Source organism: Sorghum bicolor, chromosome 3 (assembly GCF_000003195.3).
Source record: "Sorghum bicolor cultivar BTx623 chromosome 3, Sorghum_bicolor_NCBIv3, whole genome shotgun sequence".
Lineage (NCBI taxonomy): Eukaryota > Viridiplantae > Streptophyta > Magnoliopsida > Poales > Poaceae > Sorghum > Sorghum bicolor.
This window is the reverse complement of record NC_012872.2, coordinates 5,421,281-5,444,708: the sequence shown is the minus strand read 5'-3', so window position 1 is coordinate 5,444,708 and position 23,428 is coordinate 5,421,281. Positions and strand designations below refer to the sequence as shown.

Genomic DNA, 23,428 nt, shown 5'->3' with positions numbered 1-23,428 from the left:
ATATGTGATATATGTTAATTTGCTCATATCATCAGCTTATATTGTCATCATTGTTTTGTACTCAACATATGTGTTGTTCCTTTGTTGATAATGGTAATGATATAGTTTCTCTTCGGTATGGGCAATCCAAGGTATGCACTACCAATATGGGCATAAGGGTGAGAATTTAGGGCCTGTTTGGTTCCCCTTGTTAAATTTTAATTAGCTAAAATTATTTTAGCTACTCTTGGATGACTAATAGAATTAAAATATTTTAGCTCTTTTTAGTCAATGTGTTTGAAACTTTAACTATTAAAGTGACTAAAGTTTAGTTAGCTAAAATTTAGCAAGGGAAACCAAACAGGGCCTTAGACCCCTGGGCATAATTAATCCTGTCATGTGTGGGTATGGACGAGCAATGTCCATTGAGACAAAAAAAAATATACTGGCCAAAAGCAGGCTTTATAGATAGTGCCATCGTCCGTTAGCTCAATAGTAATTCGTTTTAACGGATGCACCGAGTGGATGTACTAAAAACTACAATTTTAACAGATATAAGTGATGAATTATATAGTAACTGTATCGTTTGTTGACTTACAATAATGCAGAATAGCAAAATGAAAATACAACAATACATCATGCATACAATTGCTAATGTATAGTGAGAAAAAGTGAGAAAGAAAATGGTGACATGTTTCACTAGATGAACCTCTAGAATTGAATCCCTAATAACTATGAATTAATCCACATGTCAACACCGATTATTAGGATCAAAATAACTCTTCTCTAGGATCAAAATAACTCTTCTCTCATTTTTTTACAACATTGCACCCCTCGGATGCCTTTGTCTCGCCCTCTGCTCTTCCATTTCGTTCATCCAGTCAGAAAGCCAGAATATGCCTTTCCACAACAGGTACAGACCAGCAGCAACGATTATTGACAGCAAAATAATCAGTAGCACTCTCAGCACGTAAGTCTTGACTTCCTGCAAAATGTTGATACGTTATAAGGATAAGGAGCACGAGTTTCAAATAAAGCAGCAATGTGCCTACATCAGAAACCTGGAATTTGGAGATTTTAACTTCCTGTCCACGCTCACGCCGCTTCCTGCGTTTGGGCACATTTACGACTTCCACAGCAGGGCTCTGATTATTTGAAAGCACAGGAAATGAGCACAGGTGCACAAAAAGCTGGGATGTCCAAAACATTTCCAAAGAACAAAAGAGCATACTAATTTTTGTATTAATATTAAAAAATAGTAAGACTCAGTACCTTGTTCTCCTGACTTTTCCGGAGATGCAACTCTGAATCTGGAGCCTTCAGCTTCTTCTTGCAGTCTTCACCGCAGGCAAGCAAGCCAACTCCAAATTGACTTTTAGGTACTTCTTTTGGATCGCGACCAGACTTACGGTATTCCTTGAGGACATCTTGACATAGCCACTCTTGTTTCAGAGTGTTGCATGCACAGCGGATGTTGACCTTGATAGATAAATCATACAGTTAGTATAAATAAGTACTATTAACAGAATATAATTAAATCACAAATTCAAATTGTAAACAAACTTCCTATTAAGCAAAATACATCTTCTCACTATACTACAGTTCCAGCAGAAAGCTTGGTAAAATCACAGATCAAGGATTGGTGTACCACTTCAATATTATTAGTTATTCACTTATTCTACAGTATAAATGCTTGAGTATGTATGTCAGAGAGGACGAAAGCCTCAGACAATACCTTTTTCATGCACTGATCAACCGATGGGCATATACCAGGGTGACATACTTCTGAGCACAGATGGGGGCAATTTGGTAGTTTTCTGTTCAAAAAACATGTTCAAATGCTTGATAAAATCAATTTAATTTATGGAAAATTGTGATCGAATGTAGTAACAACAAAAGTTGCACCAATTTCAATACAAAACAGTTAGGAGCCAAACTGACCTATGACATGGGCCGCCACACGTCCTTACTTTAATCTGTTCCTTTGCATTTAAGTTGTTAAAATATACACATTCAAAAGCATGCACCATAGCACCACAATGGCATGGTCTTTTAACAAGGACTTTACAAGATGGACAATCGCTCAGATGGCATGGCAAAGGGCAAGGATGTGAACAACGAGGCTCCCTAACCTGAAATAAAAATTAGTCAATATCCTGCACCAAGCTTAAAATTATACAAAACTGCAGTAGCTTCTTCATATTAAGCTTTGTAAAACAAACTAAAACTAAAGTTCTAGGAAAGGAAAAGAGAGTATCTAACCCTTTGACAAGGAAGATTGCATTGTTCACAAGGCTCAGCAAGTGTGTTTGCTTTACTGATAGATGCTATACGATCTCCTTCAGGTTGATTCAATGGGACTTCTAACACATGGCAAGATTTTGTACAATAATGGTTGCCACAGAGGAGAGGATTCCCACATAAATTTTCACAGGGAAAAGGCCTCCATTTGCAACAAGGCATCTGCAAGAAGTGGAAATGAAGTATATGTTTTCTGTAGTCTGATTTTTGCACATGCCACACATGGGAGAGAGAAGCCACGTGGTAACAAATAGACTAAAAGATTGTGTTGTTCCCAAAAACTTACAGCGCGTTCTTGGCCAAGATGCTGCCCAAAGCATGGCACCAAAACCACCTCTTTGCATGGCGGGCATGGTGTCCCGGGTGTACACTCTATGTGCTTTCCCATTTTCTTTTTTGTCGGTTTCAGTGTGAACTCGGGGTTTGGAGGAGAAATAGGGCCATGACACCTGGATAGTGTATGAAGATTGCTAAGATAACAGAGGTGGTAATCCTTGATAGACAGCCAAGTGAAAACAAGATTCAATTACACATTTCTTGTAGTACCAATACAAACCTTTCTTTACACGTGTGGCCACAAGAAAGTTCTTCCCCACAGGTCAGCTTGCAAGGTGGGCAGGCTCCATAGTGGCATTTGTGGGGCTAAGAAAAGGAATTAAATATTACATAAATTCTGAGAATCCAGTTGTAACAGCAAAAGCAATTGAACTTACCAGGATAGCTTCCTTACAAACAGAGCCAAACAACTCAAATATGATTAAAGTAAAAATATAAATAACATGAAGTTAAATGCATATATACTGCAATTATACATAGAAAAATATTGAGATGTACCCAACGACAGGGAAAGAAGACACAGCAGATTACCCGGCATTCAAGCTTGTGTCGGCATAGGCGAGGTATACTGCATTTCTTTGAGCATTTGGGTGGTTTCTGGTTCTTCTCAGTCCCACAAGGAACCTGCAATAGAGTTATGCATATTAATCTTGGTAATTAAAACTTAGCAACAACGATACAACTATTCAACAAACTATACAGAAGCTGGGCCAGGAGACCCTTTTATAATTTTATTCTTTTTTCTTCTTATGATGAGCAAGCATCTTGTGTGCATGATGGACCAAGAAATAAATTTTAGCTGAAAAGAACCAGTCTAATGAAGCAGACAGCAGGAAACATAACTTATACAAGGAAACAAAAAACAGAACTGAGAGTCTACCGAATTCCACCTCAAAACATGTTTTCCCACAGGCGCAAGGAATGGTCTTCATCAGAGGACAAGGTGAACAAACACCTCTGTCAATCAACAGGAGATATGTTAAAGAAGAACCTTTAAAACTTGGGCATTAAGAAGCAAAATCCAAAGACAAATGTAACAATCTCATGTATCTATTATGCACAACAGTAGGGGACAATCCAAACATTGGCATGTGCTACGAGCATATGCTTCAAAATGTAAACAATACATGGTAATCCAATGTGTATGTTTGATTTGGAGTTCAGACAGTACCTGTGGCATGGTGAGAGGCATTTATGATTGCCGCATCTGAGCTTCTTATCACAAGTCTACAAAAAGATATATCTATCTTTTAGTTCTTGAAAAGAATTCAATACCATGTCCAAAAAAAGAAAAAAAATGCACCTCGGAGCAGGGTGGGCAATCCCTAGCACAGCAGCGTCGTTTACAAGCATGGCGACCACAGTTTCTCGAACGTTGACATTTTCTTTCACACGTCAATTCTTGGTAGCACGGCACCTGATGCAGACACGCAATGCATCACATGAGCATGAAGGTTAAGAACTTGCATCCTGCTAACTAGGCCTTGTTTACTTCCACCCAAAAACCCAAAATTTTTCAAGATTCCCCGTCACATCGAATCTTTAGACGCATGCATGGAGTATTAAATATAGACAAAAATAAAAACTAATTGCACAGTTGGGTCGAAATTTACTAGACGGATCTTTTAAGTCTAGTTAGTCCATAATTGGACAATAATTACCACAAACAAACGAAAGTGCTACAGTGTCAAGAAATTTTTTCCTTCGCGAACTAAACACGGCCTAATAGCATAGAAGTATACATATGCAGCTACAGCATTCAATGTTAGACTAAGGATGTTTGCACAACCTACTCGCCAACACTCAGAGAATAAAAAATGAGGAAGCACTACTTGTTGCTGTGCCAGGTCATATTTGCATATTAGGGTAAAAAAGCACAACAACAAAAACTAATCTAAAGCAAAGAGGCCTCCAGACATCAAATATAGGCCATTGATCTTAAAGAAGTATGTAAGCTATATACAAGATTCTAAAGCATTATCTTTTGATGTACACATTATGAGAACTAATTGCTAATAGTGTCTCTAAGTTGAAAGACAACCAGATAATTCTTCTGTTCAATTTATCCACTTACATGGATTGATCCATCATAAGTATACTAGATAAGACTGTACCTCCTTCTTCAGACCCCCACAACGGCAGGCCTTTGTGATCACAAGACGGCAAGTCTCATCACATGAACCACGATGGCACCTCTCTGGGCACCTGTGTCGTCCACACCCAAGCACCTTCTCACATGTCGATCCACATGTGGCAGCCTCTGCATCACACTCCAACCTTGGATAATCCTTCTTCCCACATGGGCAAGTGCGACGACCACGGAGTGGGCATTCCCCACACTTGCCCCCATGGCACCCCCTCTCACACCTATGCTTCCCGCAATCTAACATCCCACCACACTCCCTCTTGCACTGGAAAATCCTTTCAAAGCACAATTTCTCCTCCATTGTCTCTCCACACTCACATTTGTGACTCCCCTGCACTGCACACGGCGGGCAGGGGCCATCATGACAATCCACTGGACAGCGGTGGAGTCCACAGCTAAGACGTTTGTTACATTTTCGCCCACAAGAGTAACGCTGATGTGCACAGCGTCGAGGCTCCCTGTGCGCTCCACAGAAGCACCGCGCATTAGGAACAACGGCCGGGCATGGCGGGCACGGCCCTGGGTGGCACAGCAGTAGGCAGGTATGCTCACATCCAGAGTCGAGATTGGCATCAAGACGGCGGCCACAGACGTCGCCGCAAGAGTGGGGGAGGATCCAGGGGTCCGGAGCCGGGTCTACTGTTTTGGTGCAGAAGCAGACGTAGGAGGATGGGGTCTCGGACTTGGGGTAGGCGAAGCGGCACTTGGGGCATCCCCAGGTTGGGCACGGCACGGCGGCGCCGGATGCTGACTGGTGAGCCCATGACTGGATGCAGGGGAGGTGGAGGATGGCAAAGCAGGAGGAGGAGCATGACCAGACTGGGTCAGAGGGGCGGATAGGATCGAAGCAGATCAGGCACGGCGGCGATCGGCGGCGCGCGGCGGAGGAAAGGAAAATGCCAACTTTCGAGAGGTCGGCCCCCTCACCAGCAACCGAGAGGTAGGCGGAAACAACAGAGGCAGTTGCGGAGTCGGAGGCGGTGAGATCGGCCTCGTCCGCCGAGGAAGATGAGTAGGAGGAGGGGTCGGAATCGGAGATGACGCTAGGGTTCACCGCCGGGGCAGCGGGTGCCCGCGACGGTGAGGGTGCTGGTGGGCGAGCAGTGGATGCGGCAGCGTTGGAGGTGCGATTCGGCTTGCGGGAAGAGGATCCGGCAGCGGCGGCGGCGTAGGAGGACGGCATGGCCGGCGGCGTGGTCGTGGCCGGAGACGGCGGTGGTGGTGCGCGCGTGAAATGTGAGGAGTGGCCTTTTGCAGGTAGATCCACGATATCTTCCTTCTGCTTTTTTTTCTAAAATCGGCGCGGATATTTGTGGGCTCTGAGCACGGAGCCCACAGTGAACCTGGGCCGAGGTGAATTTGTTTTCCTACTTTTGGTCACGATTTTCTTTTTCGAAATATACACATTTGCAATTGTAGCTTTTGTTTGACAAACATTGTCCAATCATAGAGTAACTAGGTTTAAAAAATTCGTCTCGCAATTAGGCAAACTGTACAATTAGTTTTTGTTTTTATCTATATTTAATACTTTATGCATCTCCCTCTCTCCCTTTTTAATTGTCGTCGTTGGTGTACGTGCCATAAATTTGAATCGATTTGTAGAAAATACATGCAACATTTGTATCTCTAAATATTGTTAAAAAAAACTATATTCAAAGATCTTTCTAATGATACTAATTATGTATTATAAATATTAATATTTTTTAATATATAATTACCGGTAGTTGTTTTTTGAAGCGCAAACGACACTTAAAAAGGGATGGAGAGAGTATGTCGCAAGATTCGATGCGATGGGAATTTTGAATTTTTTTTTATTTTTTGAGTGAACTAAATTCACTCCAAAAATAAAAAACTTTTCAAGATTCCCTATCACATCGAATCTTATGACACATGCATGGAACATTAAATATAAATTAAAAAATAACTAATTGTACAGTTTACTTATAATTTGTGAGATGAATCTTTTGAGACTAGTTAGTCCATGACTGAATAATAATTGTCAAGTACAAACGAAAGTGCTATAGTAGCCAAACCTAAAAATTTTCACTACAGAACATGATATATTGAGTGGTTTGATATATTGAGATCATAATAGAAGACATTCCTTCACTACAGAACATGATGGGATGATCGAGTGGTTTAGAAAACACAATAGAACTTCAAGGAAACAATTACTAGAGCTTTATTATCCCTAATTTGAAACAAGGATTCCTGTAAACATGACACCTAAGTCACTCTAACCACTTTTCCACCGTCACGGTGAAGTCAAGCCAGATTATTTTCATTTCACTACTCCAGCATAGCAGAACCTTATTGAAATATAACAACTCTACTACTCAATACCACGAGAATTATTTTTTTACCATTATATCGAATAGCGTGAGATAGCACTCTTATTGTTGCCACTAGGCAAAAGTAGATCGAGAGAGAAACACGATACGAAATTACTACTTTTGCTCACATTGCACGCCAGCACCTCTCGCCAGCACAAATCCAACCTTGCCCCTAGTGTCTTTCTACTCCCCTTGGGGCAGGGCGAACCACAGAAAGGGTTGGATGCCAACTGCGGAAAGAGTTGATGGAGCCACATATGTTTACTCCATCGTGATAGTGATATGACATAGCACTCTTATGGTTGTCGCTATGCTTTTGCCAACATAGAGAGAAACACGATATGAATTGCCACTTTTGCTCATGTCGCATGCCAACACGGATCCGACCCTACCCCCTAACGTCTTTTCTAATCCCCCTGGGGCAGGGCAACCGCAGAAAGGGTTGAATGCCAACCGCGGAAAGGGTTGGATGCAACCACATACCTTTACTCCATCGTGATAGTGGCGTGAGATAGCACTCTTACGATTACCACTACACTTTTCCCAGCAGAGAGAGAAACACGATACAAATTTGCCACTTTTTCTCACGAAGCACGCCAACATAGATCCAAGTATCCAACCCTACTCCTAGCGTCTTTCTACTCCCCCGAGGCATAGTAGACCGCGGAAAGGGTTAGATGTAGCCACATATGTTTACTCCATTGTGATAGTGGCGTGAGATGACACTCTTACAGTTGCCGCTACACTTTTGCTAGTAGAGAGAAACACGACACAAAATTGCCACTTTTACTCATGTAAGTCACACACCAACACTCACGCCAACACAAATCCAACCCTTCCCCTGGTGTCTTTCTACTCCCTTCGGGGGCAAGGCAGATCGTGGAAAGGGTTAGATGCATCCACATACATTTACTCCATCGCGATAGTGGTCCTAAGAGATGGCTCTGGGGAGCGATGTTGTCGATGACGATGGCAGGCAAGCAAGACCTGGATCGTGCGGAGTAGAGAAAGAAGAGGATAGGAGAGGTGAGTAGGTTGCGCAAGGGAAATAGAAAGACGCCAAGGGCAGGCCAATCATTTCACATGGGGCTGGTGACTCAGATCTACGCTGGTGTGAGGTCCCGCCTTAAGCAAAAGTGGCAATTTCGTATCTATTTCTCTCTCTACTAGTAAAAGCTAGTGGCAACCGTCGTGCGATATGTGTATCGTGAGTTCGTGATCGTCCTTGGAAAGGTGGCTTTCGGTTCATTTTCGCGGTGCAGAAAACGTGGCTTCTGGTTCATTTTCTTGGTGCAGATGTCGTGTGTGGCGAAAAGAATCTCTCACACCACGGGGCATTTGGCAGGATTCTTCGCTTGTTTTGGCTGCCACAAAAAAACGGCTACACAGCCTAAAAGCTCTATTACTCCATCTTTTCTTTCTCAATCCGACATTTCGCCCCCAAATGATACTAGGCCCTTGTTTAGGTCTTGTTTAGATTCAAAAACTTTTTGAATTTTGACACGGTAGCACTTTCGTTTTTATTTGACAAACATTGTCTAATCTAGAGTAACTAGGCTTAAAAGATTCGTATCGTGATTTACAGGTAAACTGTGGAATTAGTTATCTTTTTTATCTATATTCAATGTGATCGAAAATTTTGTAAAGTTTTTGGTTTTTAGATGAATCTAAACAAGACCTAACAAGAGCACATTTTTACTCTAAAGACAGACATGGCACGACTGCACAGTGCACACACTGGCAACACCTTGAGGCAGAGTAAGGCTTTGTTTAGTTCTAAAATATTTTACAAAATCGACATGTTCAAAACAGCTAGAGGAACAAAATGTTCAAAAGCTTATCGCGACAGCTCGTGCTGACCAAGCCAGCAGCCTTTATGGGTAGCTAGGCGACAAGCGCGGCGTCACGGCTACGAACGCGCGAAGGCGCGCAGCCATGCGCCGCTTGGAACAGGGGAGCCATTACACGATACACGCAAAGCAGAGCAGCCAGGCGCGTCAGCGTCACTCCGGCGGCGCGGCGGCGGCGGCGGCGGCGTTGCCGGCGTGCCCGTCCTTGCGGCGCCCGAAGTCATGCACGGCGAGGTGGAGCTCGGCGGCGGCGAGGAGGAAGTGCACGGCCTGCGCGGGGCGGAGCAGCGCCACCACCTCGCGCATCGTCTCGAGCCGCAGCCCGTCCGCCATCTCCAGCACCTGCCTCATCCCCTCCGCCTTCGTCTGCATCTCCCGGTCCATCGCCCCCGCGTCCATCCCGCCGCCGCCGCCGCCGCCGCCGCCCGCGAGCTCCACCATCGTCTTCGACGTCAGCGCCTCCTGCACATGCGGCCCTCGTTGACCTCACTGGATATTTCATTTCTGGAAGAAAAAAAGTGCCGCTGATTTTTTTTATTTTTACTCACTCACCTGTGCGGTCGCGGCGACCTCCTCGATCTCGCGCTCCCTGCTGATGGTGCGGTGCTGCAGCTGGTCGGCGGCCCGGAGCTGCGCGACGCTGAGGTCGCTGAGGTCGTCCTTATTGAGGCCGCCGCCGTCGAGGAAGACGGGGAGCCGGTGCTCGAGCTGCATCCCGCACTTGGTGTACAGCAGCTGGATCGCGGCGGTGGGGCGCCACCCGCCGCACCAGAGGTAGAGGTTCTCGGTGGTGGAGGTCCAGGACGGGGTGAACATCATGCTCACGTCGCCGGCCGCGGCCGCGGCCTTGGTGCTGTAGTACTGCGCGTAGTGGCCCATCACCTGGTCGACGAGGCGGCGGAGGTCGGCCTCGGGGGCGGCCGGCTCCGCGGACGCCGCGGCGCGGAGCTCCTCCAGGTCGCGGGACTGCTCGCCGATCCAGGACTCGAAGAACTTGGAGAAGGACTCGTTGGAAGACAGCAGCGGAGGAAGGTTGTGAGAGGGAGGCGGCGGCGGCGGCGGCGGCGGGAAGGTGGCGGGCATGGCGATCGATGTGCTGTGGCCTGTGGGGGTGCTGGGCTGGGGCTGCTCTGCTCTGCTGCTGGCTGGCGGTGGGCGTTGTGGCTTGGTTGGCGGTGGGCGGGGCCCGTTATAAAGGTGGTCCATGTCGGCCATTGCGTGGGGCCCGGCGCTCTTTTCTCTCGGTTTTACTCTCTTTTTTTATACTTTTTTGACATTTTTTTCAAAATTATTTTCCTATAGAAAACCATGTATTATACTTGAGAAAAGTTTTGTGGTCGGCAACGCTCCATGTAAGCATGGCCATCGAGTGGGACCCACGCAATCTTTATCTGCGACGTCGTTAGCTTCTTGGTCCGTGCCTGGGTGCATCACCCCTGGGTCTGGGGGCTGTGGGCTTCTCAAGTTTCAGGATGACATAATTTGCTAGTACTGACTCTTTCAAAAAAAAAAAATAATTTGCTAGTACTGCAGGTTGAGCTAGAGTAAATACGCTCCGTCAGTATATAATTTTTTTATAGATATATTATATAGAAAAAATAGTTATAATCATTTCTACTGTATATAGTAGATAAAGAAGTTGTTCGGTTCCCCGCAAACATTCGAAACACCACACTCGTGGCTGACACGATAGGTTGGCCGATGTTTGGGCTGCGTGTACGTTGAGATAGGCACATAGTATTTGTGTGTTGGGTTTCGCCATAGGTTTGGCGGCCACTTTCCTCGCCACATGACGCCATAGCTTCTATGCATGGTCACGCCACATCTTGCGTGGCGTGTGGTGGCTTGGCACTCAACAACAGGGCCCAAAGAGACAAGCTTTACGATGACATTAGTTCCACGTCAAAAATTATTGACAAAAATTATTGAAATAAGTGGATGTCCAAAATTATGGTGATGTGCCACTGTCTTTTATTAGGAAGCCAAGTCATGTAGTGTGTCACAATTTCTTAGAGACGTCACCGGGGTCCTTGGTCTCATACGGCGCATTTGGTTCCTTGCGTAGCCAAGCTTGGTTCGTACCTACAACACCAGGCCCTTTCCAGCCAAGATCGACGCATGCAAGGGTGTTTATCTGTGTTTAGAGTCAGAATATAGACAACTGGTGATCGGTTGGGCAGTTCACATGCACGCCTGCTCTCTCACGAGTCCAACCTGGATGCCGACCACAACATCAGCCAAGCCGCGGGAAACGACTCCTCATTGTGTTTCTAGCGAGCCAGGCTGGGAGGGAGCTTTTGCGTCAGCTGAGACAAGTCCAAAGTAGCATGCAGAAAACCAAACACGAGGAAAGAGCATTAGAGGAGATGGGTCGAGGGTGCATTCAAGATAACAATTACGCTCATATAGTCTCCAATGAGACCTGCATTAAGAAAATAACCTACAAGTATCTAGGATTTTTTTTCATTGAGCAAAAAAAAACAACACTGAAAATGGATTTTAAGATTACTGAATCTGAGTGGTATAATGCATGATCTAACTTATTTCCACCACAGCAAGTTGAGGTAGGCTTAACTTCTCATATTTCTTTTGTCAAAAACTACATCATCACTGCCAACTCAGAAGTCCCACATAATAGAAACTACTTGAAGTCAACATTTGCAATGAAATATTAGACCCCTCCCGCAACATCCGATGGTTAAATAAAAATATCTTGTTTATCAATTATATGCATATACAAAGGTGACGTGTAGTTATTTTGTTGAAGCTGCAAAAGGAAACACTTTTTACTCCTATATTCTAGTTTTGTCATGCTAACTTATTTGGTGAGAATGACCCCCTTTTGTGATGGCATTGGTTCTACATCAAAATATGTTTGAAATCAACAGAAATTGTCAAAACAAGTGGATGTCAAAATCTATTATGATGATGTGGCACTGTCTTTTGAAAAGCCGAGTCATGTAATATGTCAGAATTCCTTAGAGACGCCACCAGGAGCTCTTGCCCTCATACGGCGCATTTGGTTCCTTGCGTAGCCAAGCCTGGCTTATACCTATAGCACCAAACTCTTATCGTCCAATGCGTGCATGGGTATTTGTTTGGTTGATATCTGTGTTCAACCAGGATATAGATAGCTGGTGAGCGGTTGGGCAGTTCACGTGTATGCTAGCTCTCTCACGCGTGCAACCTACTTGCGCCTGACGTACGGTGCTAGCCAGGCTGCGAGGAAACGAAGCCCTGTTGCGTTTCTGGCGAGTCAAGCCACAAGGGAGCTTTTGCATCAGCCGAGATAGGCCCAAAGCAACAAGAAACCAAGCGCGGGGAAAGTGCATCAGAGGAGCTAGCATGGGGCGCATTTAGGGTACCAATCACGCCCATAATCTCTATGTGATTGTGAGAAAACAACCTTAAAGTATCTGATAGAGATTATAGTTGTTCCATGTAGGCTTATTTTCTCATATTTCTCTTTGTCAAAACCTACATCATCGTCACTACCAAGTGAGAATCCCACATAACAAAAACCACTTGAAGTCAACATTTGTCATGAAATATTAGACCCCTCCCGCAACATCCAATGGTCAAATGAAAATATATCGGTTATCAATTGTTATACGCATATAGAAAGGTAACGTTTAATTATTTTGTTGAAACTGCAAAAGGAAAGACTTTTTACTCCTAATTCTAGTTTTGTTATGCTAACTTGTTTGGTGAGAATGGCCGTGTGAAGTTGATTTTCGGTAGTTTCATTTACCAAACCTCTTTGCTTATAGCTATAGTTCCATTCTTCATTTTTTAGGGGGTCAAAATAATATTGAACTTCCTCCTTTTGTTGATAAAAATAGTTGCATTACTGATGAGGGATTTTCCTTTTGTTTCTCCACATACAAGTCGATTTTAAAATTTAAATTTTGTGATGTGTCAGCTAATATCGTAATTCATGTTTAAAATATATATTATTAGTTATTATTTTGGCATGCTAGGACATCTAATAGTAAATTAATACCAGAAGTTTAAAACTATATATGAAACATAATCATGAAAATTCATAATGTGTTTATCAAAAAGTTATAGTGTTCTCTATCACCTTACAAAATTTAAAGTTAAAACTCAGCTTGCACATGAAGAAATAGATATAACAAAACTTGTAGAAGGGTCCATTAGACTGAATGAAAAATCAAACTAAATGTTAGTTTAGTGAATTATCCAGACATAAGACAAGCTTGCATCAGAGTAACTTTGTTTTTTCTAAAAAACAACATAGTGATTTTTCTTATAAAAAATGCAGCATAATACTCCTTCATATTAAGTTATAAGTCATTCTAATTTTTAAAGAGTCAAAGTATCTTAAGTTTGATCAAATTTATATAATAAAATAATATACCAAATAAGTATTATTAAAACTATTCATTAATTACATCTTCATAGTATACCTATTCGATGTCTCAAATTTTTCTAATTTTTTAAATAATTTTGATTAAACTTGAAAAGTTTTTACTCTCTAAAAAAATTAAAATGACTTGTAATTCGGCATGGAACGAGTATGATCTCTACATATGTTGTACTTTTATCTCATCAGTTTGGACTCGTACTCATCACGTCATCATCGTACTGTGGCCTTGTTTAGGCGTTGTTTAGTTCACCCAAAACCAAAAAGTTTTCAAGATTCTCCGTCACATCGAATTTTTCGACACATACATAAAGCATTAAATATAGACAAAAATAAAAACTAATTGCACAGTTTATCTGTAAATCACGAGACGAATATTTTGATCTTAGTTAGTCTACAATTGGATAATATTTGTCACAAACAAACGAAAATGCTACAACAACGAAATTCAAAATCTTTTCACATCTAAACAAGGCGTTCACCCAATTTTTTTTTATTAGATTTCTCATCACATCAAATCTTATGGCACATGCATGGAGCAATAAATATAGACGAAAACAAAAACTAATTGTACAGTTTATCTGTAATTTACGAAACAAATCTTTTGAACCTAGATAATTTATAGTTAGATAATAATTATTAAATACAACCGAAAATGCTACAATGTCAAAATTTAAAAAAAATTTACAACTAAACACGACCTAGGTGAAAAAACAAAGGTGAAGTCATCTCTTTTCTCACGGCCTTGTTCGCAACTCGCGCCGTCAGTTATAGAGACAGATAGAGGCGTACAGCCGGCAACCAAGTGGATGGCGAGTAGTTTAAGCCGGAGCTGCCGTGCCCATTTCCCGGTACGGCGGCGTCTTCCCCGGGCCACGGGCATGAGCGGATGAGAGCCCATGAGGCCATGACGTGCATGCACCAAAAGCTATCCTTTGGCTAGGCTCTGGATCACGATTACTCGTCAGGTCGTCACGTTGGCTCGGAACTCGATGGGTTTCGAGGAGGAGGACCCCACATGTAAGCGACCCGACGTCCGTATAAAATCACCACCAACTTGGGGCGTGGTGTTTTTTTTTGTCAAATACTTATTTCCAAAACAGCTTCATGGGTAAAGCTGTTTTTCTCCTCCTCTCACAAAGACATAAGTTGGATGAAGCTGGAAAAAAGTAGCTTATTGTAGCTTCTCCCTCATTTCTCTCTCTCAACTATGCATAAAGTAGTTGGTGAAGCTATTTTGCGAAACACTTTCTCCAAAACAGCTCAGCTTCATCTAGAAAGTCACTCATGAAACTATTTTCTAAAAAAACAGCTTTACTAGTGAAGTTGAGCTATACCAAACAAGCCCTTGGTGTACGTATGATGAAGTTGTTGGTTGGAGTGACTTGAATTTAATAGTGTTTAATTTAGTATAGTATGTGATACGGAATATTAATATTGTTTATATATATATATATATATATATATTGTCGAATTATTAGGACAGAGTGAATAGTAACATCGAGGAACCAGGAACCGACCTGATCAAATTAGGCCTCGTTTGGGACAGAGGAAAAACGTAGAAAAAGTGGATGATTGAGTTACAGGGGAAATGAATCCTATATGCGTGTTTGGAATAGAGGAACTCGGACAAATCTTTCCAGAGGAACGGCAACAAAGGTAGTACTTTTGGAGGAATGAAAGAATGAGCTCAGAGCCAAGGGAAAATTTTCTGCGGTGCTCGCGGCCACGCTTAGCGCACAAGCCAATCTTTTGCCCTGCATTCTTCCTCTTCATAGGCTGCCTATAAGCACGAACGACATCATGCTACAAGCACGTCGTGCGCGTCTGCTTCTCTTGGGCGGTGGGATGCTATGCGGCGGTGGTAGAACAAGGGCGCCCAGCCCCAGGCGAGGTGCTGGAGCTGGAGCAGGTGGATGGATGCAACGTGTGGAGGTCTTTTATCAGACACAACTTAATTACGATAAAAGCAAAATGACACCAAGCTAACCAATCTACTAAGCACGAGTCCCGTCAGCAGGAGATCGTTAAACTATGTGTGCTTTCTTACTAAATAATACATCTATATTTTCTGCATGTGCTATTTTTATTCCTCTCTTTTTTATTTCTGTGTTCCAAACACCTTTTTTTGATTGTTTCCTGTGTTTTTCTATTCCTCTGTTTTGCCATTTCACTCTTACCTATTTCCTATATTTTATTTCTTTCCTCTGTTTTCCATTCCTTTGGCCTTGTTTAGTTCCAAAATTTTTTGCAAAATCGACACTGTAGCGTTTTCGTTTGTATTTGACAAAAATTGTCCAATTATGGACTAATTAGGCTCAAAAGATTCGTCTCGTCTATTTCGACCAAACTGTGCAATTAGTTTTTATTTTCATCTATATTTAATACTCCATGCATGCATCTAAAGATTCGATGTGACGGAAAATCTGAAAAATTTTGCAAATTTTTTTGGGAACTAAACAAGGCCTTTGTTTCAAACAGGCCCTAAAGAAAAAAAAAACATAGAGGAACTGAAGAGAGTCCACTCGCAGGCGCAGGTGAAGTGCACTTGAAAGGGTGGTTTGGTTTCCTTCCTTGAGACCGAAGGAACATGGGAAACAACAGGAAGCAAAACCAGCAGCTGCATGCAGCAGTTGAATACTGCTCTGCGATTGGCCTATCGTTTGGCACGTGAGGGGGCATAGCCCGCGGCAGAAACCAACAAAACCATTGGTGGATCATCAGGTGATCCCCCTCCCATGTCTGTCCTTATTCTCTTCGGTCTGGTCTTTTGCCCATTCGTTTAAAATTATTCGTCAAATTCACCGTACATTCAGCAATATTTTTCTCTAACAATAAATTAGCAAATAATATTTTCAGCTATGACTTTTCAGCATTTGTTTATGCGTACGATTACTCGATTATCGAGAACTTTTGGGATTATTGTTTATATTATTTCCCTCCCTTCTTTTTTTTCATAATTTTCTATACTTTTTCTGTTTTAAAACTTCTACTGCTACAACATTGTTTAGTATCAAATTTTTTTACAAAATGGATACTGTAGCACTTTCGTTTGTATTTAACAAATATTGTCTAATCATGGACTAACTAGGCTCAAAAAATTCATTTCACAAATTACAGGTAAACTGTGCAATTAATTATTTCTTTTATCTATATTTAATACTTCATACATGTATCGCAAGATTTGATGTGACGAAAAATCTGAAAATTTTTGTAAAATTATTTAGGAACTAAACAAGGCCTACTTCTATAATGACGTTAGAGAAAATTAGGTTGAGCCGTGGGTGCAGGTGGGTGGTAGCGGGAGGTGACAAAACTCACAAGACCAGGGGCGGGCGTGAGTGACCGCGTGACGACGACGCAATGCGCTTCGGAAATCCCGAACGAGGGCAAAACAGTTTTTGCCGCAATGGGTGCTTTCCGACAATGCGGATTGCGGAGGCAGTGCAGTGCACACACACTCCTCCTACGGTACGAGGCAGACTGCAGTGCTCCCGATGTATTTTTGCCGTCCCAAAAGAAAGAAAAAGGTTCGTCCGGTGGGCAGGAGGGAGCGGGGCCTGCTATCGTAATTTCACTCTGCTCCACTCCAACCTCATCAAAAGAAAAAGAAGACCCACATGTAATAAAAATCATTTTATTTCTCTAATTTTGTCGTGATCTGTTACCACCCCCCCCCCGCCAGCTAAATTCTAAACTATTCAAACTGTTCAAATAACCTCTCTGCTCTCAAATGAAGTGGTTTTCAAGACGGTTTATTCTTTTTAGTTAATGTAGAGATATGATAAATAGTTGATAAGATTTTGGATCCATGAAAAATATTTAAACTTTCAAAGAAAATCTTACAGATGGATTGGGATATGAAAAAAAAACCTAAGTTAAATATTTAGCACCGTAAAATATGTATAGAAGCCGGCGCCTTGTGTGTAAGTGTGTTTCCGGCGTATCCTTAGACATCTCGCCATAGGGAATGCCGGGATGTAACTGATCATTCCTTCTTCTCTTAATGAGGTACGTGCGGTGCACGTTTTCAAAAAAAAAATGTATAGAAGCTTGACAAAATTACTCTAAGAAAAAGGAAAAAAATATCCCAAAAAAAGATCTCCCAAAAAATTCGAGTCATTAACTAAATGTGTTTTAAAAATTTTCATAGCAAAAAAAAAGATAGATGCAACCGGCATGACGCTACATACCTTAGTGCTGAATGCATTTGGGCCATGCATTCCTAATGGCTGTGCCTTATGTTTTTTGATGTGAAAAGTTTTCAAACATGAATTAGAATGTTTTGGATTTTTCTAGTTTTTTAGATTTTTTGGCCTTTAAAGCTAAATCTAGTTTCTGAAATCTTCTCAAATTATTTTCACGTGAACTTGTATTTTATTATATTTTTCATATCCCAGTCTATCTCTAGAATTTTAGTCAATTTTTTTAGAAACTTGGAGACGTTTTATGCGATTTAAAGATCTCATTGTCAAGTATTTATAATTTTTTAATTAAAAAGGATGAAACCGTTTTCAAAACTAATTTGAACCTGTGCAGGAAGGTTAATTTACGATTTTAGAGTTTGAGAAGGATGTAGTATGCTGAACCGATGGGTTATGGGTGTGGCACCACTTAGTGACCGAGGCCTTGTTTAGTTCCAAAAAATTTTACAAAATATGAATAGTAATGTTTTCGTTTGTATTTGACAAATATTGTCCAATTATAGACTAACTAGGCTCAAAAGATTCGTCTCGTCAATTCCGACCAAACTGTGCAATTAGTTTTTATTTTTATCTATATTTAATACTTCATGCATACGTCTAAAGATTCGATGTGACAGGAAATCTGAAAAATTTTGCAAAATTTTTAGGAACTAAACAAGGCAACTTTTTGAGTGGAGGACAAATATCAATAGGGAGGCCATTTACTTTTCAGTCACATGACAAAGTAGCTAGGTCATTAAAAGGAGTCTTGACTTTCGAGAGTTTAGGCCTTGTTTAGTTTCCAAAAAATTTGTAAAGTTTTTCAGCATCGAATCTTGCGGCACATGCATAAAACATTAAATATAAATAAAAAATAACTAATTACACAGTTTACCTATAATTTACGAGACGGATATTTTGAGTCTAGTTAATTCATAATTTGATAATATTTATCGAATATAAACGAAAGTGCTACAATGTATATCTTGTAAAAGTTTTTGGAGCTAAACAAGGGTTGAAGAATTTCCACGCTAAGTCAAACCGCCATTTCTATTTTCAGACGGATGGAGTATTTATTTTTGTTTTCTCCCTCCCTCTTGCCGCGATCGCGTCATCACTATTCATTAGGATGGGTAAGGCCCTAATCTCCTCTGCCATGGACAATAGTGAATAGCCTTCAGGGTTCTTGTCTTGCTCCTGGGCCAACACCACGCGCTGGCGAGTGGCTACCGATCTGGCGCCTGCCAGCCAGGGTCAGGTCAAAGGAATTCATGTATCCCTCTTCGTTTTCTCCCACTTCTGCTAGTTTCGTTTCATTCGCAGATTCGCTCCTCTTTGCTTCAGCCAATCTGCCTGTCAGCCTGTGTATGCCTGCCTTCTTCTGCAGGGATGAAAGGTGTTCGATGGAATGACGGCGAGAGATGCTCTTCTACAGGGATGCACGGATGTCATGAATGGTGCGTACGTATAAATTCTTCAGTTCTTCACCCATGTTTCCTGCTCCATCCTACTGCCAGTGGAACATCTCGTGTTCTTGTTGCCGCGTGCAGTGGACAAAGTCTTCATCACTAGTTGTTGCATCCTCAAAGCAAAACTATTGATACTAAATGGTGTGTCTGCTTGGGAGACTACTGCTGGCTAGTTTATGTATTTTGCCCCCCAAATCTCACTGCACCAGTCGCAGATAATACAATCTCACCTCCTCTGCAACTTGTTCAGCTCTAGGGACCCAGATATATATGGTGATGCAATGATGAACCTGCCTGCCTTTTTTTTTTGAAAGGAACCTGCCTGCCTTTTGTTTCCAAATGAATACATCACCGGGATAGGTTATGTACTAGTACTTTCAAACACAGTATGGTACCCAAAAATATGCTTTCGTTGAAACACCATGTCATTTTTTATCATTTCATCTCTAGCATTGGACATGAATGTCAACACACTTTACAGCTACATGTAATGATATTTTATTGGAATTGAACATGATTATCTTCTTTTCTATGCATAAAACGAGAGAAGGATTTGTAAACATGCACTTCATCTCTGGTCTACAATCTAGATTCTAGACTACTATTTTGTGAGTGTTGCATATATGGCCTTTTGCGATGCTTAGGCTAAACATGTTGACATTATCATTTCATCTCTAGCATTGAGACCAGAGAGCCTTCTGTTTGTTGGCAAGTCTCAGAAGGAATCAACTAACCCCCACACAAGAATACAAGATGGTGTTGATCGCAGATGCAGTCATAGCCGGATACACTAGTAAGTTAGCTGATCTGATTGAAGACAGGGTGATGAGAGCCCTTGATGTAGTACAACATCTTCAAGTGCTCAAATGTCGTTTAGACTACATGAAGAGAGTAATTGTTGATGCTGAGGTGAAGAGGATCCATGATAGTGCCATCAACACCTGGCTGAACCAGCTGAAAGACATCATGTATGATGTTGATGATCTGATTGATTTCTGATCTGTCAAGAGCCAGAGATCATCCTATAGGCAGCTATCCTCTATGCTGAACCAATGGGTATGCCGCAGAGCCCCATCCTTCTTTTGTCTTGGAGACTTTCAATTCAACTGTGAGATTGGTTATAGAATTAAGGACATTAACAAAAGACTTGAGAGAATTTTGAAGGACAGAGTTATGCTTAGGTTGGATAGAATTATCCATGAGCATACTAGCATTCCTAATGTAGACGTCTGTCAGACTCATTCTTTGTCAGAAGTTGTTGTTAGGGCAGATATACCACCAGAGAATCCCAGCTTCATTTGGTGCTTGTGAGGGTTCTGAATCTCAGCTTCACAAAACTCCAGGGAATCCCAAAGTCAATAGGGCATCTTCCAAATCTTCAGTATCTTCCGTTGCTGGGTTGCAGTGAGCTTCGGGTGTTGCCTAATAGTATCGCAGACTATCAAACCTGATGTTTCTTCACATCAATGAGATTGCGATTACTTCGATGCCACATGGAATTGGGTGATTGCACCGTCTTGACATGCTCATGGGAGTTTTTGAAAGTTCTAATGGATTCAAGCTGGACGCATTGCAAAGCCTCTCGCAGCTTAGGCATCTCCGAATCGATAAGCTTGAATGAAAGAGTAAAAGTGGCAGGTGTAATTCTGAAGGACAAGACAAGGTTAAAGGAACTGTCACTTACTGCACTATAGTCAGGAGCATATCCGAAGAAGCACTTCATGGGACAAGTGAAGTCCAGAGAAATATGACTGCACTTTATGAAACTCTTGTGCCGCCACCAAATCTGACCCACCATTTATTCATGGTTTTCTAGGGACCAAGTTTCCATCATGGTCCCAACCCCAAGTTTCACCATCATTGGCAATTTTCAGAAACTTGGAACATCTGCATCTCAAAGATTGCATCTCAAGGCCCCAAATTCCACCAGTTGGAACAACTGCTTGATCTGCTGGTGCGAAGTTGTTCGTTTGAGTTTATCTGTTCAACAGTATTTTTCTCTCACAATAAATCAGCGAACAGTACTTTAAGTCATGGCTTATCAGCCAACCAACGCAAGACTCTCCTGCATTAGGAATTGTGAAGCTGCCACTTTCACTGCAGAAAGTTTTCTTGGTAGACTGTCATATGGAGGAAAACATAAGGACATGCTTACCACAACATTTGGGGATCCTGTTACATTCTTCAACAACCGGTGGCGATGACAGGGATATGTTCCCTAATGAATCAATAATATATACAACTGAAGAGCTGGGCAATCGGTATCTGTTCCATGTTGCTGTAATGCTCATGCAAGGACTTCGAGCATGGAAAGCTCACTGCGACCTTCTTGATTTGATTGATGTGCGTTTTGACAAAATTGAACTGAATGTCTTGTTCCTTGGTTCTTACTCCCTCCGTCCCTAAATATTTGTCGTTTTCGTTTCCCGAGAAATAACTTTAACTAAATATATACTAAAAAAATAATAATATTTATGATACACAATTAGTATCATTGGATAGATATTTGAATAATAAATTTATTTAGAGATAAAAATGTTGCAAACATTTTTTATAAATCGAGTCAAAGTTGTCGATACGCAAACCGTGGTGACAAACATTTAAGGACAGAGGGAGTACACTTATACAGGCTGTAATGCTACCTTTTCTTTTTATTTTTCTTAGCGAGAGAGGTTGTAATAGTTATTATTTGCAGGATCTCGTAAAAAGAATTGTGTTTCTCTCGAATGTATCTGCTTCAATACTGTTCGAGTGATTATTTTTTTTAATGGAACTAGGCCCAATTTGATAAAGTTGTGGTTTCATGTTTGTGTGCGTTAGGCACTGAATTAAATAGAACCGGATACTGAAATATACGCAACTCATATTTATTTAGTGGAAATACATAAAAATGAGACAACGACATTACATTAACCATTACAAGACATACTCCTAGCAATTTCAAGGGCAGGGAAGAATAATTTCATCCAAAAATGGGCACGAAAAGACCAACAAGACCTGCAAAAAAAAAGTATACAAAAAGATGGCATGCATGATGGATGTCACGGCCGTAAACCTCATCGCCGTCCCTACAGTCCCCACCACACGCCGGCGAGCGCAAGAGCCGCGGCGAGGCCGGCACCTCCCGTCGTCAACCTCGCCGGCGCGAGCGACGCGGTCGTCGCGTCCGGGGACGCCTCCGCCTCCGCCTCGGGCGAGTCCGCGACGGCCGCCGGCGTCTTGCCCTTCTTCTTGGCCGGCGCGAGCGGCGCGGGCGCGGGCGCTTCCGCCGCGCCGAAGAGCTTCTGCGGCAGCAGCACCTTGTCGACCTGGTAGACGACGAGGCTGTCTTCGGAGTAGAGCGAGTTGGCGACGGTGGCGTTGACGACACCCGTGGTGATGTTCACCTGCTGTCCCTCGGAGGTGACGTTGAGCGGGTACTCCCCGGGGGAGGCGCTCCCTGCCTGCGTCCGGAGCGGGTTGCTGACGGTGTCGAACTGCGACATGGGGATGGCGGTGGACACGACGTGGTACTGCACCAGCGCGTTCTTGTCCTGGTCCGACAGCGAGTTGAGCGTGCCGGCGGGGAGCGACGTGAAGGCGTTGTCCGTGGGCGCGAACACCGTGATCCCGTTCCCGCCATTGCTGACCTGGTTGTCGATCTGCGACGCCACCCCCGTGGACTTGAGCAGCCGGATGAAGGTGTTGAACTGCCCGCCCTTGGCCAGCACGCCCGTGATGTTGCTCGACGTCGTCGTCGTTGTCGCTGCCTTGGGCGCCGGCGCCGCGGGTGTTGCCGGCGTGGGCGTCGCTGGCGCCGCCGTCGGGCCCTGTGCCGACGCCGTGGCGGCGGCTACGACGAGCACCACGAGGACGCGCGCGAGTCTCTGCATGGTGACTGCTGCTGCTGCTGCTGATGGGATGGGGCGGCGACGTGTTACTTGCCAAGTCTGTGCATGGAAATGGAAATGCAAATGCAGGTGGATCGGTGAGGCAGGGGGCTTGTGACGCTGCCACTTATAGGCAGCGAGGTGGGTGGAGAAGAGTGAGCTGTAAGAGAAGGTGGTGGGGGTGAGTCTTACAGTTACAGGGCACCAAACGGTGAGGTGAGGTGAGCTGCCGAGGTGGAACAGCCTAACAGCCATGCTTGCTTCAAGCAGCAGCAAGTGCAGATAATTCAGATTGCAGGGGGCTAAATTTTCCTCATCTTTCTGACGATCACAAGGTGGTAATGATGCTGATTTGTGGCCTTTGTGGGGGAGTGACAGGGTCAGTGATAGGCTGTTGTTTTTGGTAGGGCTGATTAGCTGAAAAACAAAGGCTTGCCAGCTTAGGCCTTGTTTAGTTCATCCTGAAAACCAAAAAGTTTTCAAGATTCTCCGTCACATCGAATCTTGTGGCACATGCATGAAACATTAAATATAGACGAAAACAAAAACTAATTACACAGTTTAGTTGTAAATC

General features: G+C 42.9%; 3 protein-coding genes and 1 long non-coding RNA gene across 5 annotated transcripts; 1 reads left to right on the top strand and 3 right to left on the bottom strand.

Annotated features, from left to right (window-relative positions):
- LOC8075125 (NF-X1-type zinc finger protein NFXL2) lies at nt 523-6,031 on the bottom strand. Of its 2 annotated transcripts, none has more exons than XM_021456448.1 (13): nt 4,731-6,031; nt 3,920-4,033; nt 3,788-3,843; nt 3,507-3,573; nt 3,148-3,240; nt 2,837-2,922; nt 2,567-2,729; nt 2,242-2,442; nt 1,921-2,111; nt 1,715-1,796; nt 1,252-1,458; nt 1,032-1,124; nt 523-964 (listed from the first exon to the last, which is right to left on the bottom strand). In XM_021456448.1, the coding sequence occupies exons 1-13, from the start codon at nt 5,943-5,945 to the stop codon at nt 797-799; spliced, it is 2,736 nt and encodes a 911-aa protein (XP_021312123.1). In that variant the 5' UTR covers nt 5,946-6,031; the 3' UTR covers nt 523-796. The 2 variants fall into 2 exon arrangements, with proteins under 2 accessions (XP_021312123.1, XP_002455165.1); XM_002455120.2 differs by having other exon boundaries at nt 1,041-1,124.
- LOC8059114 (protein DOG1-like 2) lies at nt 8,828-10,101 on the bottom strand. The gene is made up of 2 exons (XM_002455119.2): nt 9,498-10,101; nt 8,828-9,407 (listed from the first exon to the last, which is right to left on the bottom strand). The coding sequence occupies exons 1-2, from the start codon at nt 10,026-10,028 to the stop codon at nt 9,099-9,101; spliced, it is 840 nt and encodes a 279-aa protein (XP_002455164.2). The 5' UTR covers nt 10,029-10,101; the 3' UTR covers nt 8,828-9,098.
- Nucleotides 18,623-19,228, top strand: LOC110433557. Its single transcript, XR_002451039.1, has 2 exons — nt 18,623-18,789; nt 18,904-19,228. It is a non-coding gene; the product is annotated as an uncharacterized LOC110433557 (long non-coding RNA).
- LOC8075122 (fasciclin-like arabinogalactan protein 11) lies at nt 21,829-23,124 on the bottom strand. The gene has a single exon (XM_002455117.2). The coding sequence runs from the start codon at nt 23,107-23,109 to the stop codon at nt 22,054-22,056; it is 1,056 nt and encodes a 351-aa protein (XP_002455162.2). The 5' UTR covers nt 23,110-23,124; the 3' UTR covers nt 21,829-22,053.

What these genes read in the sequence shown, in the direction of transcription:
- LOC8059114 (XM_002455119.2), bottom strand. Translation starts at nt 10,028, where the DNA reads ATGCCCGCCACCTTCCCGCCGCCGCCGCCGCCGCCGCCTCCCTCTCAC. An exon ending in AGGTCGCCGCGACCGCACAG is followed by an intron (nt 9,408 to 9,497) that starts GTGAGTGAGTAA and finishes CCGCATGTGCAG; the next exon opens with GAGGCGCTGACGTCGAAGAC.
- LOC8075125 (XM_021456448.1), bottom strand. Translation starts at nt 5,945, where the DNA reads ATGCCGTCCTCCTACGCCGCCGCCGCTGCCGGATCCTCTTCCCGCAAG. An exon ending in TGCCTCTCACCATGCCACAG is followed by an intron (nt 3,574 to 3,787) that starts GTACTGTCTGAA and finishes GTTGATTGACAG; the next exon opens with AGGTGTTTGTTCACCTTGTC. An exon ending in GACACAAGCTTGAATGCCGG is followed by an intron (nt 2,923 to 3,147) that starts GTAATCTGCTGT and finishes TCCTTTTCTTAG; the next exon opens with CCCCACAAATGCCACTATGG.
- LOC8075122 (XM_002455117.2), bottom strand. Translation starts at nt 23,109, where the DNA reads ATGGCTGTTAGGCTGTTCCACCTCGGCAGCTCACCTCACCTCACCGTT.